Raw genomic sequence first — 17,200 nt, 5'->3', positions numbered from 1 at the left:
AGCCACCCGCGTGGCTGAGGTGAAGTAGGCACAAAGTGACTTGAGAGCTTTCCCCTGGCTGCTGCGCGCGGAACGCACTAAATGAACTGAGAGGAACCAAGGGCCCACACGGGGGCATTGAAGTCACTATTCACTGCCTGCCGTTTATGCTGGACTGACCTCAGGTGCCCGAGCCGCGGACTCTCTCTAGAACTAAAACAGAAGACACCGGCAGAACCGCAGCACGCCCCGCTCGGCAGGGCAGAGCAGAGCAGAACAGAGCTGCGCATGCGCCTCCTTTGCCTCGCTTAGGCGCGATCTTGGTCTGGCTACTCGCTCGTGACGTCACGGAGAGGCCGGGAGCGGCCCGCGCGCACTGATCACGGCGGGAGCAAAGAGGCGGCCCCTGCGAGTGCTGCTGGGACGCGAGTGGACTGTACCAATGGTGAGGGGCGGGCTGTACCAAAGTGCGCTTCGGCGGCGGGTACGGGGGTGGTGGAACCCACCGAGCTGGACCCGAGCGCGGCGCGAGAAGCCGCTTGGTACGGGGGGAGGGGACAGGCGGCTCCCCCGGGGCCCGGCGCCGTTGCCGTCTTCCCCCCCCTCTCCCCGGGTGCGTGGGAGGCGCCGGGCCCGCGCGCTCGGAGCTCGCTCGGACGGAGCTGCCGCGCTTGGTGGCCTGGGTGAGGGGCTGGGCCGGGCCACGGGCCTCCCAGGTGAGCGTGAGCGCGAGGGGCTGGTGCAGGGTCCCTGGCTGCGGGGGAGCGGCGGCCCGGACCGGCGGGGCTGTGGAGATAGGCCTCTGCTTTATGCCCAAGCAGGGAGGAAGGGCCCCGCCCCCTCCCTTCCATATCCCTTTGCAAAGGCTTCTGTGCGCTGGGGAAGGGGTTTGATTCAGAAATGCCCTCCTGAGAGGGGCTTCTTTAACCTAAGTGTTTCTGTATCTCTGTAGCTGGTCCCGGGTAGCATTGGAAACCGCAGGCTTGGGGGCTGCTCGGGGTGGGGTAACTTCTCCAAAATACTGCAGTGTTGCAACCTCCAGTGTAAGAGGAGTAGACCCAAACCCCTCACCCCCACTGCGTTGTGCTATTCCTCTGTTGGAGCAAGGGGGATATCCCTTAGACATGCCCTCACTGAGGTGTTAGGCAGTTGGCAGCAGTTCTTATCTGTTGCTCTCTGGCAGATACTACAGTCATTGTGGCTCTGAATGTCTGGACTCGGTCTGGCCTTTGGATTATGTCTTGCTGGTCTAAAGTGGGGGTGGTAGGTCTTTGGCCAGCTTCAGTTTCTCCATACTGTTGCCTAGGTGCATGCATTGAAGGTCTTGGTGTGGTGGTCATAGACCTTTTTATGCATATGCCATGATCCAGAGGATTGATGGTTGCCTGTATATGCATACTTAAGCAGAAGGGAGGGTATAGTTGCACCTGATAGACTAAATCAGAAATGTAACATACTTTATGAAAGTAGGTATGTAATTGGGCACGTGAAAGATCTGGTCTCCAGTTCTGCTAAACCAGTGGTGCTCAACCCCTGGTCCCACGGGTCAAATCTGGTCTGCAGCACTGTGCCATCTGTGCCACAGGGCTCCATGTAGCTCCAGAAATGTGGTGTCAAGAGAGCAGTGGCACTTCTCCCACACAGTTAAATTTCCAGACCTGTGGGGACTCTCAGGCCAGGCAGTGGTGAACCTAGTGCCCAATCCTGGGATACAGGTGGCTGGGATGGAGTGGTACCAAATCCCCAGGACTCAGTCCCAGTGCATTGTGGTAGGAGGGGGCAGTGCCAGGCTCCTAGGGCCCAATCCCAGCATGCAGGGGTAGGAGGGAGCTGTGCTGGGCCCCAGCGCCTGTTCCTGACATGCAGGGCTCAATCTGGCTTGTCCCATCCTACTCATCTGGCCCACAGGGCCAAAAGGTTGAACACTACTATTGTAGACCATCTGTGGGGAGCTAGTACATAATCTGTGTTTCCCTCTGAATTTCACATTGCAGAACCATACAGCCCTCCTATTCATCTAAATGGCCAACATTTAAATGCCTCCAGACATGGTTACCCAGGCTTTCCATTTTAGCTTTCTGTACTAAGACACCCCTCTTTGCTCATAAGTCTGCTTCCCCCGACTGCCTAAAGTATATGCATCTTACCAGGACCTTTGACCTAAGCAGATAGATTTCTGGACAGCAATACAATGGCGCTCTTTCTCAAGTACTTTAGTCTAGTGGTTAGATTAGGACATAGGAGACCTGTGTTCTAGGCCATCTTCTGCCTGTCAGTAGTTTAAAGCCAACCCTCTTATATCCTAGCAGAGTGCCCTAACTGGCCAAGGTTTGGGACACAAACCTGCAAGCACCTTCTATGCCCATGTCCTCTTGAAGCTGAGTTGCTGGACAACCAATCGAAAGGAGAGCAAGCAAAAGGATGCTTCCCTCTGACCCTAGAGGGAGAGCACTGTCCTGAAAGAGAGGGGACCCAGGTTCTTGCTTCAGCTTCAAAGTTTGTTTATGCATTTTTCCCCATGACCTTTTAATTCAAAGTGTGTTATACAGACTGATGTGTATGTGCAGTCAGTGTAAGTCATGACTAGGGATCTCTGAAAATTTTGGAGGAAGTGCCCGCCATATCAGCTCCTGTAATTTGTTTAATTTCACAACTTGCTTTCCCTCCCCTCAGCTCTGATTGGTGGAGGGACCCTGATGGCCAGGCTGTTTGTCGCTGATCGCTGGGGAAATTGAAAACTGAGGTTTTAAATATGCTATGGTTTTTGCCTCCCTGGTGGTTAGCAACAAGCTGGCAGTGGGGGAGGGCGTCTCTGCAAATCAGCAGTGGGGAGGCAAAAACCACAGCATATTTAAAATTGCAGTTTTTGCTTCCCCAGCAGTCAGCAGCAAATGACCTGGCCAGCAGCAGGGCCTTTCCACGAGTCAGGGCTGGAGGGGGAGTGGCAAAATAAAAAAAATGAAAGAAGCTGCTGTGGGGACATTTAGCTCCGTGATTTATGGAGATTCCTAGTCATGACCCTATTTTGAATCATATTTTAGCAACATGGTGTAGACGTTTAGTGACATCTGCTCCAATGGAGCTACATCAGTGGACCTGACTGGAGACTAGTTTGCAATGTAACAGAGTGATTTGGGAAAAGAAAAATCACTAATCCTTAGATTAGTCCCCAATTAATCCTTAGGGTTAATCTAATTCTCCCTTCTGCAGAAACAGCATGTATGATTAGATGCGTCACAAATGTGTGATTTTAGAAGAGGCTTGATTGCTGGGACAGTCAGCTGGTGTCCCAGAAGATGAAGTGCAACTGTCTCTCCCAAGTCCTCAGCAGATTCTGTAGCTGCTGGTTAGAAAGTGGATACCACCACAACTTCAGTTTAGTGTCAAATTGTTGCAAGTTGTGGTTGCCTACAATGTCAGGGAGTTCTGCAGCACTCTGTCTATGTCTTGACTTTGATACTTTTGGGGAAGCACTGTGTTGCTTTTGAACATGCATAGTAGGAATGAACATAGTTGCGTAGGAGAAAACTGCAGCCATGAATGGCATTTAAGCATGTAAAATTGATTCAAGCTGTTATGCAAGATGAAGTAGAATATTGTTCAGTTGCTAAGACATTGGTTTCTAGACAGGTGAAGCTGTGTAAGTGACACTTACACATGTTATGTGTAAAATAGAATTGTGCTACTTGGTAACAAGAGCAAAGGACTACATATACCATCTTAGGTAAAATCTGCAGCAACATAAAAACATTGGAATGTTCCATTCTGAATTTCTACCTGATGTTTCCTGAAGAAGGGAAGATTTCAAAAATTTGTCTGTGAAGGTCTCATACTTGTAGCCTGCAAGCTCCAACTAGATCCAACTAGAGAGGCCTTCTTGACAACCCCACATATCCCAGGCTGCTTTCACAAAGGGGTTTTATCTCTTCATTCCCTTGGCGTCCCCACTGGCAGCTTGTTCTTGGGATAAGACCTTAGGCATGCTCAATCTTATACTTTTAAACAGAGATTTGGTATGGAAGCAGTGAGATCTCATAAACAGAGAATCCATAGTGCCATGCTTGCATGGCTTTTTTTCAGAGTAGGACTCACTAAATTGATTTTTACCCTTCCCTTTCTCCTCTCTCACCTGAAAACTTTTTTTTAACCTGGTTTTCTTACCTAAAACCAAAGTAGAAACTCATTTTTGCAGTTTGTATACAGTTTAACTATATATGTAATAGAAATCGTTCTTAAGAGCACACCACATTTTAATACAGTAGCTGCCACAAAGGAAATTAGTTTTGTTCTTTAGACAAGTATAAATAAGTGATTGTTTTATTATTCCTTCATGATGTTATTATTACCCTTCAAGGGCAGAAATAATAATGGAAGGAAGGAGGTTTCATATATTTCAAATATTATTTGAAATCTATCCCTCCATTTTAAAAATCTAATTTTATCTTATTCTATGAAAAACAACAGAAAGATAAATCCAAATATACTATACTGAAGAAATCAGTTACAATTAACTATCATAAATGGAAGGATTTAAAATATGTAATGAATGACAGAAGATAAACTATTAAGAAATGCTTCAACCTGCTTCTGTCAGTGCCTGAAAAAACATACAGGTAGTGCTTACCATAGTTCACAAAAAGCTACAGTCAATTTACAAATCACATCTATACAGGAGCCTATGGAAAAAAGCACAGAGTTCCACTAGAGGAATGTTGCTTTCAGAAGAGCATGCCCAGTATTCAGTATCACATGGTCACTAAGAATTAGATCTTTGTGGAGCAGTGAAATGATAGTTAACTGGAGTATGAATATTCTCTGATATGCTGACAAACTGCACCCCCAAGTGGATACATGGCTTGGCCATAGTACATTCATGTGTTTTGTCTGTATATTTTCCTATCTGAAAGCTTTAAAATAATAACAATCTCATACATATTTAATAAAAACTGCTTTGAAACCTTCAAGTGAAAGGCAGGGTATCTACCAAGTATTATTATTAACAAAAACTATACTTTTGCAAAAGAACTTTTGCAAGCACTTTTTAAGATGGGCAGCTGCATTAAGGACAGTATTACCTTTTTTGTATGCAAAGTATTTTTCTTTTTGTACATTAGAAGCCTGCCTTTTGTGGAATTCAGTTGGAGGTTCACATACACATAAATCAGTATGAAATGTGGCCATATATACTACACTAAAAATAGCTATGTGTAACAGATGGCAAGTTTTTATGTGGATTACCCCAATCAATATTTTTTTTGGTGGAAATGGTAAAACAGACTATCTAGACCAGTATTAAGATAGTTTTGTAACTAGATGCTCTCATGATTGTGACCCTGCAGGGTCTGGGTGTGCAGTTTCTTTGCCTCTGTTGCATTAGGTTCTGGTTGTTATCAGTTTTCCATTCAGGGTTAACAATGGGTATGTTGTCATTGTTTCACATTGCCTCATGTGTTTTAGTGGGACCTTGTACCAGTGGTTCTCAACCTTTTTTTACCAGGACCTATTTGTAAATATTGATGGCCAGTCCCGACCCAGTGCCCCTCACTCCCAACCCACTGCCCCCTCTCCTCAGCCCCCCATGTGTAGGGCAGGGGTTGGATGTTTGTGGTAGGGAGGGCCCCAACCAGCACCCTTGCAGGCTGGAACTGGAGTACTGTGTCCAGTTCTGGGCACTGCACTTCAACAAGGACATGAGAGAGTCCACCCGTACTCATGAGAGACATGAAGGGCCACCCGTATGATCAGAGACTTGTGTGGCAAGCCATACAAGGAAAGGCTAAGGGATCTGGGACTCTTCAGCCTGAAAAAAAGAAGGCTGAGAAGGGACTTGGTAGCAGCTTACCGCTACATCAGAGGTGTACATCAAGGGCTTGGTGAACAACTGTTCACCAGGACACCCTTGAGGAAAACTAGGAGTAATGGTCACAAACTCCTGGAATATTGTTTCAGACTCAGCGTTAGGAAAAACTACTTCACAACTAGTGTTCAGACTGTGGAATAAGCTCCCTCCAGAAGAGGTGGTGCAATCACCTACCCTGGAAATCTTCAAGAGGAGACTGGATGGTCACCTTGCTGGGGTCACCTGCTGTCTTCCCTGCTTGGTACAGGGGGGCTGGACCCGATGATCTTGTGAGGTTCCTTCCAGCCTTACAATCTATGAATCTGTGAACTCTGCCAGCCTGCAAGAGAAAAGTCACTGGTTTCCCACAGTTTTCTCCTTTAAAGGAGAATCCATTTTTAAAGTTTGTTGGGTCCTGGCTGTAACTATTACTGTTCTTTTGCAGATGATGAAAATTCTGTCACATATCGATTACAAAGGATCCAGGGCAGAAGCAGGTCTTCACTGGAATTAGTTATTAGCTACTTATGAAGGTCCTGATTTTAAGCTGGCGCTATTGCAATGAAGAAAAGGAGAAGGATCACTGCAAATCTGAATGAGAAAATACATCTTGGCCATGAGAGAGATGCTTCGGATCGGATCCTTGTAGTAGACTGTGAACAAGAAGTCATCACTAAGTCTGGATTGGCGTCTACAGACCAGCTTGAATGCACTCAAGAAGTTCCTCAATCACCAGAACAAAGAAAGCTCTTCAGCTCGCTGCAGTATAACAAAAATCTCCTTAAATATTTAAATGATGATAGACAGAAGCATCCATCTTTCTGTGACTTGCTTATAATAGTAGAAGGAAAAGAATTTAGTGCTCACAAAGTTGTTGTTGCTGTTGGCAGCAGTTATTTTCATGCTTGTTTGAGCAAAAACCCCAGCACAGATGTTGTCACACTGGACCATGTAACACATTCTGTCTTTCAACACTTGCTAGAATTTCTGTACACCTCTGAGTTCTTTGTATATAAAAATGAAATCCCTTTAGTTTTGGAAGCAGCAAAATTTTTAGATATTATAGATGCAGTCAAACTGCTGAATAATGAGGATGTTACTCCCATACAGTCTGAAGTAATAACTGAAGCCCCAATACCAGCTGAGACTTTCAATGACCTGACTAGTAAGCTATCAAATAGTCATCAGTGCACTTTTTGTGGTCGGAATTTCTGTTATAAAAAGTCCTTAGAAAACCACTTGGCTAAAGCGCACCGATCCTTTTCCTTGGAAAAAAAACATGAGTTAAAAATGGTTGAGAGAGCAGACTTTTCTACCAGAAGATCTACCAGAAATCGTAAATGCCCAGCCAAATTTGATAACAGTGATAATGAAAGTGGTGATGTATCTGACAGCAATTTTGATAAAGTCAGTTCTGACAAGGAAACATCTGATAAAAATGAGTTTGATGACAGTGGAAGTGAATACAATGTAGATGAAGCACAGGAAGAAGAAATGTCAGGTGAAGACTCTGAGACTGAAGAGCAAAGTGAAAAAGAACATGGAGCTGAAGAGAGTCCTGAGACAGTTGATTCTATAGGAAGTATTCCTGAAGGGTTAGCTCCAGTAATGATTCAGAGCAGTAGTAAAAAACTACTTCAGTGTCCCAAGTGTGACAAAACATTCGATCGAACAGGTAAGATCCATCAACGTTTTTCTTCTGCTTTACCACGTGGTGGTGCTGTTTAGATGCAAAACAGAGCTGTTTCCAAATTCCATATTTTCAGAGAATTGTTGCTGTGGCTGCAGCTTAGTATGAGATGTCAATTTTCATGTGTAATCAGAAATTACTATTGCTGTACCATTATTTTACAATTAAGACATAGATCAATGAGAATTCTATTAAACTGCAAATGACACTACTTTTCTCTCTCTTACTCTTGGTGCTTAGCATAAGAACAGTCCTGTCAGTCCTGAAAACAGGGAGGTGAAAAAAGCTCTTAGTAATATGTAAGGTACATAGTAGGAAATCTCAAACATGGCTTTGACTTTGTAATCATCTCTAACTGTAGGAGATCAAAGTAGCTGACTTTTCTATTACCACATGAAAGGCCATCAAAGGAATTATTGTTTACAGTAACAGTATTGTCTTCTGTAGTCATGCCTTCTTGAAGATCAAAATGCTAAATTATACAGCTATATAGTTCCAGTTAACATATCTTATCCATATTACTTACAAGATGCATTTAGTTAGTGCAATGCTAATATATTGATTGAAGAACATAATGAGAAAATGATGCAAAATTGATTGTGGGAAACTGTATTTCTTTCATAATGAGCTTTTCATGTTCGTACAAATCCAGTAACTGATTTTATAAGATGTTTCAATGCGTTCTTGTACTTCTTATAGCAGAATCGTACTAATTTCACTTCTGCTTGGAAACTAGGCAGTAGTATATAGCTGTTCCTGTAGTGATCTTAACTTCTGCCTTTGTTCAGATCTAAAATGTTGTTGTGTTACATGGGCACTGGTGATAGCTCTTAGCATAATTGCCTTTTTGACTTACGAATCGTATTCCACTGAAACTTTGTTGTCGAGTTTAATTTTATACCATTTACTTGCAAGATGACTTGGTTAGAATTCTGGTTGTGAGATTAACTTGCTCTGTAAAAATATTTTAATTTTATCTTTTATTTTTTTTGTTATACATGATGAGTGTTTCATACCCTTGTGAACAATGCCGTCTGTACCCAGAGCTTCACTTTGGGCAAAACAGAGCTATATCCCATAGTCTGCCCAAATGAGGATCAGATTCTGCCTATGCTGTTCCCACAAACACTCTCATTGGCCTCAAAGATGAGGATCTGGCTTTGGGCTTTTCTGTTTCTTTCAGCTGGGGTAATAAACACAATTTAGACTGGCTATAGGAGGAACTGAAGCTTTTCAATGATTTTTTAATTCAGAAAAGTTAGGAAAAGACAGCAAAACAGGATCAGGCTTTTTGGTATTGCTACAAGAGTTGAATTGTAATTTTTTTTCATACTGAAACCTCTAGAACTTATAGTGTTACCTTGGGGAGAAGTGATTTGTACATTTCTATACCTGTTGGTGCAAATCAAGCATACCTCTTATGATGATATGTGAATTTGAGCATTAGGACAATGGACTGTTCTAATTTTACAGTATCCTTGTAGTAGCTCACTTGAATATAGCTTACCAAATAATATCATATTTGTTAGTTAAATCTGATAACTTTTAATAGTGCTTTTCATTTTTAAAGCACTTTGCAAACATTAACTAGTTGATCCTAACAACAGCCTGGTAAGTACTATTATCCACATTTTACAGATGGGGATACTGACAGAGGTGAAATGAATTGTCCAAGGTCACAGATTATATAATATTAACTTTCAGCATAAAAAGGTGAGATTTATCTATCTTTGTAATGGAATGTTTAAAATAAGCCTTTATAGAAAATTCTCTCAATTTGACATCTTCCTGTTTTTAATGCCTAAAGGCTGGTGTACAGAGACTAAAGGCGTGTGAAGATTTACCATTTTTTTTTAAATGAACTAGTTTGAGTGATAGCATGTATACAAGCAGATCTGAAACCCTTTTCTCTTGCACTCTTCTAACTTAGAGCCACAGGTTTGTTCTGTTTAAAAACTTAGAAAGGAAAGCAAAAATGTGATAGCTGCTTCTTAAAATATCCCAGTTTCTGTTTTCAAAAACCACAATTTATTTCTTATAAAACTCTAAAACTCTGCTAGATCTGTGGAAAAGTAAAATAATATTAATAATAAAAATCCCTTCCACACTAAAGACATGACCATTTAATTGTCTTCATATGGGCAGACTGTTTGTTGCGTTATCTAAAATTAGACCTTCACTCTACATGAGTGGAAGTGGTAAATAAATTTGGGGTGGGGAAAGTATTATTATTATTTACTTCGCAGCAATAAATAATATCTGATAATAATTATCAGAGAACTCTGGTAATGGCTCATTTATCAGGGTATCTGTCATTTAGTTAGTCTTCAGCCATACCATGATACAGAACTTTAAGTTTTGTCTTTAAGTTGTCGGACTCTTCATAACTTTGCAGGCATTCTTTGTAAGTTAGTCTCTTTAAATGAAGAAATAAACTCATTACGATGGGTGATGAGAAATAAACTCATTACGATGGGTACCTTTACAGTGATGAATTCAAGAGCATATACATCCATGATAGCGACATCCAGAGATGGAGTGAAAACAAAATACTGCCATCTTGAAAGCAGTAAAGATGGGTATATACTGGAGATCCTTTGAGTAGCTGATATAAACATAGTACAGCTCAACAAAAATTAGTGAAAAAATATAATTCATATGTGGAATATGCCTAGATTTTCATAAATTTAGTTTGCATTACTATCAGGAAACCCAAACTTACATGACATTTAAATGAGAACTCTGTCAAGCTTTCTTTAAGATGTACTCCGTTGAGTGAGGTTTCCAATAACACAAAGAATTGACTGAAGGTGATGAATTATGCAACTTAACTTGTTTACTAGCCAGACTGCCTTTCAAGCTGTCTGTAACAGAAGATGCTCTGTTTTATTTCGTAGGCAAATATGAGAGTCACACACGTGTGCACACGGGTGAAAAGCCCTTTGAGTGTGATATTTGTCATCAGCACTACTCAACAAAATCCAACTTGACAGTTCACAGAAAGAAACACAACAGTAATACAGAATTTCATAAAAAGGAACACAAATGTCCATACTGTAATAAACTGCATGCAAGCAAGAAGACCCTAGCAAAACATGTCAAGAGGCAAGTATGAACAGGATTATATTATATATTTCTCTTTAATGTATTTTCCAACCCCAAAACTGTAGTATAAAATCAAAAGAAAACTGTTACATTTTGGTTGGTTTCTGGGAGTGTTTTTAAAAATCAGATCTTTTCAGAGGCCATAGGAAATTACTGTTAGTTATCACAAAAGCTTGTGTGAGGACAGATTGATCATCAGGTATCTTGGTTTCCTCTGTTAAAAAAAATCCAAAATTCTCTGATTTAAAAACCCCAAATCCAAGGTTTTCTGCAATTAAAATGAAACGCCACTATATATATATATATATATATAGGTACCAGTTGAACGCAATATTTTAATTGAAATATTTACAATTTTAAAGCAATTTGGAAGCCTACCAGTGCCTCAATCATTATAATAAAATAAATTCTAAATACCTATATATTTTGGCATTTGATTTCATTGTTTATCATGGAAAATCAGAGCTCCCCCTGTCCCCTTTGCTCACCAGGACATGGGTCCAGCTGTGGCTGTCCCCCCTGCTGCTTTGTGGGGCTGAGCAGCCCTGATACGCTGCAGGGGGGTTGTGGGGCAGGGGGTGTGTAAACATAGAAACATAGGTGATGCTGTTGAGGACATGGGGGAGCATGTACCCCCTCCCAGTTTTCTGTGCCAAAAGCAGGGTTCAGGGCACAGGGCTGCAGCTTGGTTGGACCAGCACCAGGTAGGAGCCACCTCTGCCACCCAGCAGGTGGGACCCGGTGTAGGAGGGCAGAGTAGGACAGGGAGACTTGGCGCTGTTGCAGCTGCAAGCCCTGTGCAAGCCACCAAGGCCATCAAGGTGGGGCAGCAGGCGGGGTGATGGCAGCAGCAGCGTGGAGTTGTGCCCCTCCACTGCAGCGGTGACATAGGCAAAGCATAAGTGCAAACACTGAAGGAAATGAGGCAACTGTAGGGGTAAGCCCCATGCTCCAGGGCAGGGGAGAGGCAGTATGTGTGCAGCAGGGCTGAGGGACTGGGGCTGATTTGAAGGGCCCCGCCTCAAGCATCTGCTGTCAGCCATCAAGCACTGGGGCACTTGGAAGCCCCACATTCCACCCTAGCAGACAAATGGCTTGCACCAGGTGTCCTGGTCCTGTGTGGACTCATGAGATGGTAGTCTGCAGCAGCACAGCAGGGACAGCTTCCAGCAAGAGGTGCACGTAGCACACTATGGTGTGGAAGCACAGGCAGCAGCTGGGGCATCATATGCTGGCCCATGCCACAGGCTGGGGCTGGGGAGGCAGTACAGTGGGGAAGATGAGCAGCAGCATGAAGCTCAATGTAGCTGTGGCCTGGGCCACACTGTGGGCAGCAGAAGGTGGGCAAGAAGCTTCAGGTAGCGTTTGTCCTGCCTGCGGCAGCTACAGTAACTCTGACTTGTGCAGATGGTGATGGAGTGAGTCTTGCCCCAGTGTGGGTTGGAGGGAGGAGGAAGGGATGCCTGGGGCAGGCCCCTGTCCTGGCTAGGACTCCCATGTTGCACCAGGCAGCCTGGCCACAGCCCTCCCTCCTCCAGGCAGCATTTCCCAGTTGCCCTGTCCCTGAGAGCATAGGTACTGGCTCCCAGCATTGCTGACCTGGCCTCATAGCTCCCCGCTGCCTCCAAAGGGCCCCCCCACCGCTTCCTCTATATATTGCAACATGTCATGTGTTCAGCAGATTTATTGGTGAAAGAAGCCGTAAAGATGTTTTGCATATAATAGTAGAATATCTTTTTGTGGTTGGTTTGTATGGAGACTTAAATTGAACATGTGACATGGATGCCAGACCTTGGGCTTCCCTCTTTTATGCCAACAATATAATTACTGGCATTGGGCCCAAACTGTGTGTGTGTATGTAGGGGTGCCCTACCACAAGGCTGACAATCAGCTGATCATCAGCATCAGGACTGGAGAGCCCTGGGTCCCAAACTGGGGTTAGTATGTGGGCAGCCTTGTCCTGTAGTTTCCATAGGGCCTGCAGGCCAAGGCTATACACATGCCGAGTTTGTGGGGAGCTCTGTCTTCAGGATTGGATAGAGGCAGCCCCTGGATCTGGGACATGGTACACCCCTGCCTGATCTCCAAGACTGGGATCAGTACTGACCCCTGCCCTTACTGGGGTCATGGACATAACCATTTTCTTCCTGATCCCTAGAATCAAGGACAGGGCAGCCCCAAGGTCTGAATGGCAGCCTTCCCCTTTTCAGTAGACTGTACCTTATGTGTCTCCTCTTCTAAAGTTTTCTCCCCCTGTGGTAGTTTTTTTGAGACTGTGTCAATGTGTGTTAGAAGTTATACCTGCATTGATAAAATTACCAAGTGTTTGGTTGAATGCATGCAACTCAAAAAATAGACATTTGTTTAAATGAAAGCTGAGTTAAAAAATGTGCTTCACTTAAGTCTGATATGGAAATAAGCAGGCTAGGAGGTGACTAGAGAACAGGAATTTGACAGTATGTAATACGATCATATAAATAATACAGCAGTTAGGTCATAAATGATTACTTGGCTATATTGTCTTTCCTTCTAGGTTTACAGAATGTTAGAAGTGACATAGGACAGGCCTGAGTGTGGGACATGGTTGCCGCCTCCTGATCCTTGGGATTAGGCAAGGCACAGTCCCAGATCTGGATGTGGTTGCCCCCTGGTCTGATCCCTGGGATTGGGCCTGGTGCAGTTCCAATCCTGGTTTGGCCATGGCAGTGGCATGTTTAGCATCTGAGGAATTTTCTGCTCCATCCCAAACATCATGCCTCCTGCCATGCATGTGTGTCATGGTAGGAGGCATAATGTTCAAGACGGAGCATAACATTCCTCAGATTCCATTTCTATTATTATTGTAATGTCTGACAGAGACAATGGTGAACACCCAAAAAAGATACCTGAATTGCAAACTATGGGTTAATTTGAATTTGGACATAAATGTTAACATGATAGGCAGTACTTATTTGGAAGGAAAGAGGTTTTACGGGAATCCTTAAAACTGATCAGAGGAATCTCTATCTTAATTGCTTTCCGTTCTGAAGCTTTGTCTCTTTTTTTTTTAATTTGTATCAGTATGTTAGAAGTAACACCTAATATTAATAAGTAACTATTAACTATATTCTTGTAATTATGTTAATGCATATGTCAATAAGTAATAGACCAGGTGGTTAGCTGAGTGCATGTAACTTCAGAATTTTTCATCCCAAGAAATAGATATCTGGTTTTTACTGTAAATGGAAGCTGGGTTAAAAAAATGCATTTCAGTTAAGTCTGATGGGGAGGTGAGCATGTTGGGAGGTGACTACGGAACAGGACGTTGGCACTATTAAATATGTTAATTTATATGAATGTAAATAACATAGATGTAAGGTCATAAATGATTATTCAGTTGTACTGTCTTTCCTTCTAGGTTTCATCCAGAGAATATACAAGAATTTCTTTCTATCAAAAAGACAAAGAGTGAAGGCTGGAAATGCGATGTAAGCATTACTTTGATTTTAGAAAGATCAGATATCTTGAAGATTTATACTAAGAGTTTTCAAAAAATATATAGAAATTACTTAGTTTTATGGCTTAATGTGCACTATAATTTTATGTTTGCTGTAGATCTCAGTAGGCTGTGCTGGCCATAATGAAGTTTTGCTTTTCTGTCAGTTGAATTGAATTTTATTAATTGCTAAATTTAGGACTTTGTAGCTCTGTATAAAGGACCAAATTTCATTTTATAGGTGGCAAGGGATGTTAATTTTTCACTAAGTCCTCTGTCATGTTTTTGCAGCTATTTCATGTAAAATATGAATTTAGTGTTATGAGTGGCAGAAAACAAATAAAGATAGTATTAAGAAATTAGAAATTTATCTCAATTCTCCACTCACATCCCATAAAATATATTTGCTGCCTTTTGAAAAGATAGAAGAAACTTGTGAGTTAGTATGAGTAAAGTTTTCGTTCATACTTTATTTGGCTGCATGTTCATGCCAACTGATCAGTTAACAGATACCAGGTGGCCTTTTGTGTCCCACAAATGAGGAGGATCCTCTCCTTGAATTCTCTAAGGAAGGCAGGTATCAATGGTATTTCATTTTTTAAAAGCAAAAAGGGAAAAGAAAACCCCCCACCAACAACAACTATACCTGTATGATTTCTCTTGTCAGTTTCTTTAGTGTTTCTGGAATCAGATTTTTTTTTCTTAAGTAATTTATTTTACAAGAAGTGGAACATTTTTAGTTATCCAAATACTTATCCTAACACTGTAGTTGTACCTGCACTCATAAGGACCTGAACTTTTGAACAGATAGCATAAGCATGTTCCTTTATTAAACTTGCTTATTTTATATGTTTTGATATGAACAGTAATTGTTTGGGAGACAGGTAGATGCTTTGGAACTTCAGAGATGCTGGTGTACCTCCCCCAACCCCAAATCATTCTTGACATAGTCACTATCATTGTGGTAGAACCCTTTATGTAATCTTTATGAAATCTTAGATTCTGCAGAACTGACAGTACTTGATTTCAAAGCTTGCATCTGTCTGGCAAGGGAGTAAGTGTACTTGGTAAACCCTGCCTTGTGTACTACTTTTAAAATATGTTTTCCATTTATGTTATTGGTGATCAGTAGTTGATCCTGGATGGCATAAAGAGGAATGTGGTAGCGATGGAGAGAGAACTGCCTATGTGTCCATCTGTTGAGACTGGAGTTCTCAGTGGCGAACGAGAGGGGGAGTATGACCATACTACTGTACCTACACCTTCTCTTGATTCATCCCTGCCTGTGATTTTGAAAGGTGGAATGGTAGTCATTTCTCTTTAGTGACACACATTAGAAATATGGCACTGAAACTTTGAAGCAGGGGTAAGATTTTAACATGTATAACAGGAGGAGAATCTAGTGCAAATCTAAGTTCAAACATTTAGGCTTCAGAATGTTTCTGTGTTTCACCAAGTGATGCGTACCAGTCTGAGGGCTCAGGTGCTGATAGTAATTGTTTGAACATTAAACTTTGTGTGTGTGCACTTTTTGGACCATACAAGAATACCAGGTAAACTTCAATCCCAGAAGTTGGAATTATAAGTGGAAGCAAACAGAACATTCTTGCTTTCACAACTCCTAAGTTGTGAGGAGTTATGGAGTCTGACACTTAGATTTGAATTACATTTATTTGGTCATAATTTATTAAATATGTGGCATTATCTTCTGGGGAAAAAATACTGTAATTCAGATTTTCTCTCAAAATGACCTGTGTGGTGGTGCATGCAGTGACTGGAAGACATTGGCTTATGTTCAGTGGAAATGTAAATACTGGCAACAGTAATTTCCAACAAAATCAGTGGGAGCTGTTTCTCTTTGTAGCATGGTATTAGCCAGTGAATCTGAGACTTAACAACTACTTTAATTTTTGGCATTTGAGAGATGACATTCTTTACATGTAGTACTATAATTGGTTGTAATCTGTTTATATGCAGACACAAATTTCATTGGTTAAACTTTTTTGTTTTGTTTAATCTCTGCTGTTGGGAAATGTACAACTGGAAAATAAGGGAGAACTAATCCAGGTAATTTAATGTATTTAGTGAAATTGGATATATTATGTTGTGCAGCAGTTAGAATTTTTCTGTTTACTGGGTGGAGCTATCATCTGTGTGATTTAAAATGGTCAATACAAATGTTTTTCTTTAAATATATGGTAAACACCAGTTGTTTTAGGGGCTATAAAAAACAACAAACAAAAAACCCCCAGGGTTTATTTCTAGTTGATTAGATGCTTGAACAAATGTTTCTGTCATTTTAGATTTGTAAGAAATCTTTTGCTCGAAGACTCCATTTAGAAGAACATATGATTCTTCACTCTCAGGATAAACCTTTCAAGTGTACCTATTGTGAAGAGCACTTTAAATCCCGATTTGCAAGATTGAAGCATCAAGAGAAATTCCATCTTGGTATAGAAACCTCTTTCTGATTTTTAAATTATAGATTTGAAGTAAACGTGTTCCTCTTGTGGTGTGCATCCCTACCCAGTTAGTAAAATAGGTCTGTGGGCAGAACCAGGTTCTGGACCTGGTGCTTCACCCAAACCCTGGAGGCAGGTAGAGGAGGTGTTATGAGCCCAATATAAGGGAAATCACTGTGCCCCAGACCTTTAAAAAGCAGGCGTGCAGCTGGAAGACCCAGCTGCACACCCAAGAATGCACCTGTAGCTGGGTTGTAGCTATGCTTTTTAAAATTCCCTGGGTGCTCATACCTAAACAGCAGGGAGAAGTTCTCCAGTCTCTGGCTTCTAGTGCCTAAGGAACTTGGAGAGCCTGGCTGTGGGGGATTAAGAATCTCCTGGTAGTGTTTAAATTCCCCAGCAGGTGAAGCTTTGGACCCCACCCCCCAATAGCAGGGAGCCTCCGATTACCTGCATCCGATAGCCTGGCCAGAGTTTCCAGGTTTTGACAATCAGCTAATTGTAGTCTTGGCTCTGACAACCATGGTCTCAAACAGGACCTGGGGTCTCCCAGCCAGTATTTACAATCAACTTGTTTTCAGCTCACTGCATTGGTGACTCCAGCTGGCCCAGATTGGGGGCCGACTATCAGCTGTATGTTGGCTCCCACC

At 42.2% G+C, this 17,200-nt stretch overlaps 1 protein-coding gene across 2 annotated transcripts in view; it reads left to right on the top strand.

Annotated features, from left to right (window-relative positions):
* The first annotated feature begins 301 nt into the window (after window positions 1-301).
* The window catches only part of ZBTB41 (zinc finger and BTB domain containing 41), a 34,097-nt gene continuing 17,198 nt past the window's right edge, over window positions 302-17,200 (top strand). The window contains exons 1-5 of one of the 2 annotated variants that reach the window (XM_090048827.1): window positions 302-424; window positions 6,264-7,493; window positions 10,406-10,613; window positions 14,011-14,080; window positions 16,392-16,539. In XM_090048827.1, coding sequence (XP_089904953.1) covers window positions 6,380-7,493; window positions 10,406-10,613; window positions 14,011-14,080; window positions 16,392-16,539 — 1,540 coding nt within the window. In that variant the 5' untranslated portion in view covers window positions 302-424; window positions 6,264-6,379. Of the gene's footprint in view, window positions 425-474; window positions 696-6,263; window positions 7,494-10,405; window positions 10,614-14,010; window positions 14,081-16,391; window positions 16,540-17,200 lie in introns of those variants that run through there. The other variant, XM_090048826.1, reaches the window with a different exon arrangement.

This window comes from Crocodylus siamensis, chromosome 5 (genome assembly GCF_052110815.1).
Source record: "Crocodylus siamensis isolate JL-2025a chromosome 5, ASM5211081v1, whole genome shotgun sequence".
Taxonomy (NCBI): domain Eukaryota; kingdom Metazoa; phylum Chordata; order Crocodylia; family Crocodylidae; genus Crocodylus; species Crocodylus siamensis.
This window is presented reverse-complemented; position numbering and strand designations above follow the sequence as displayed.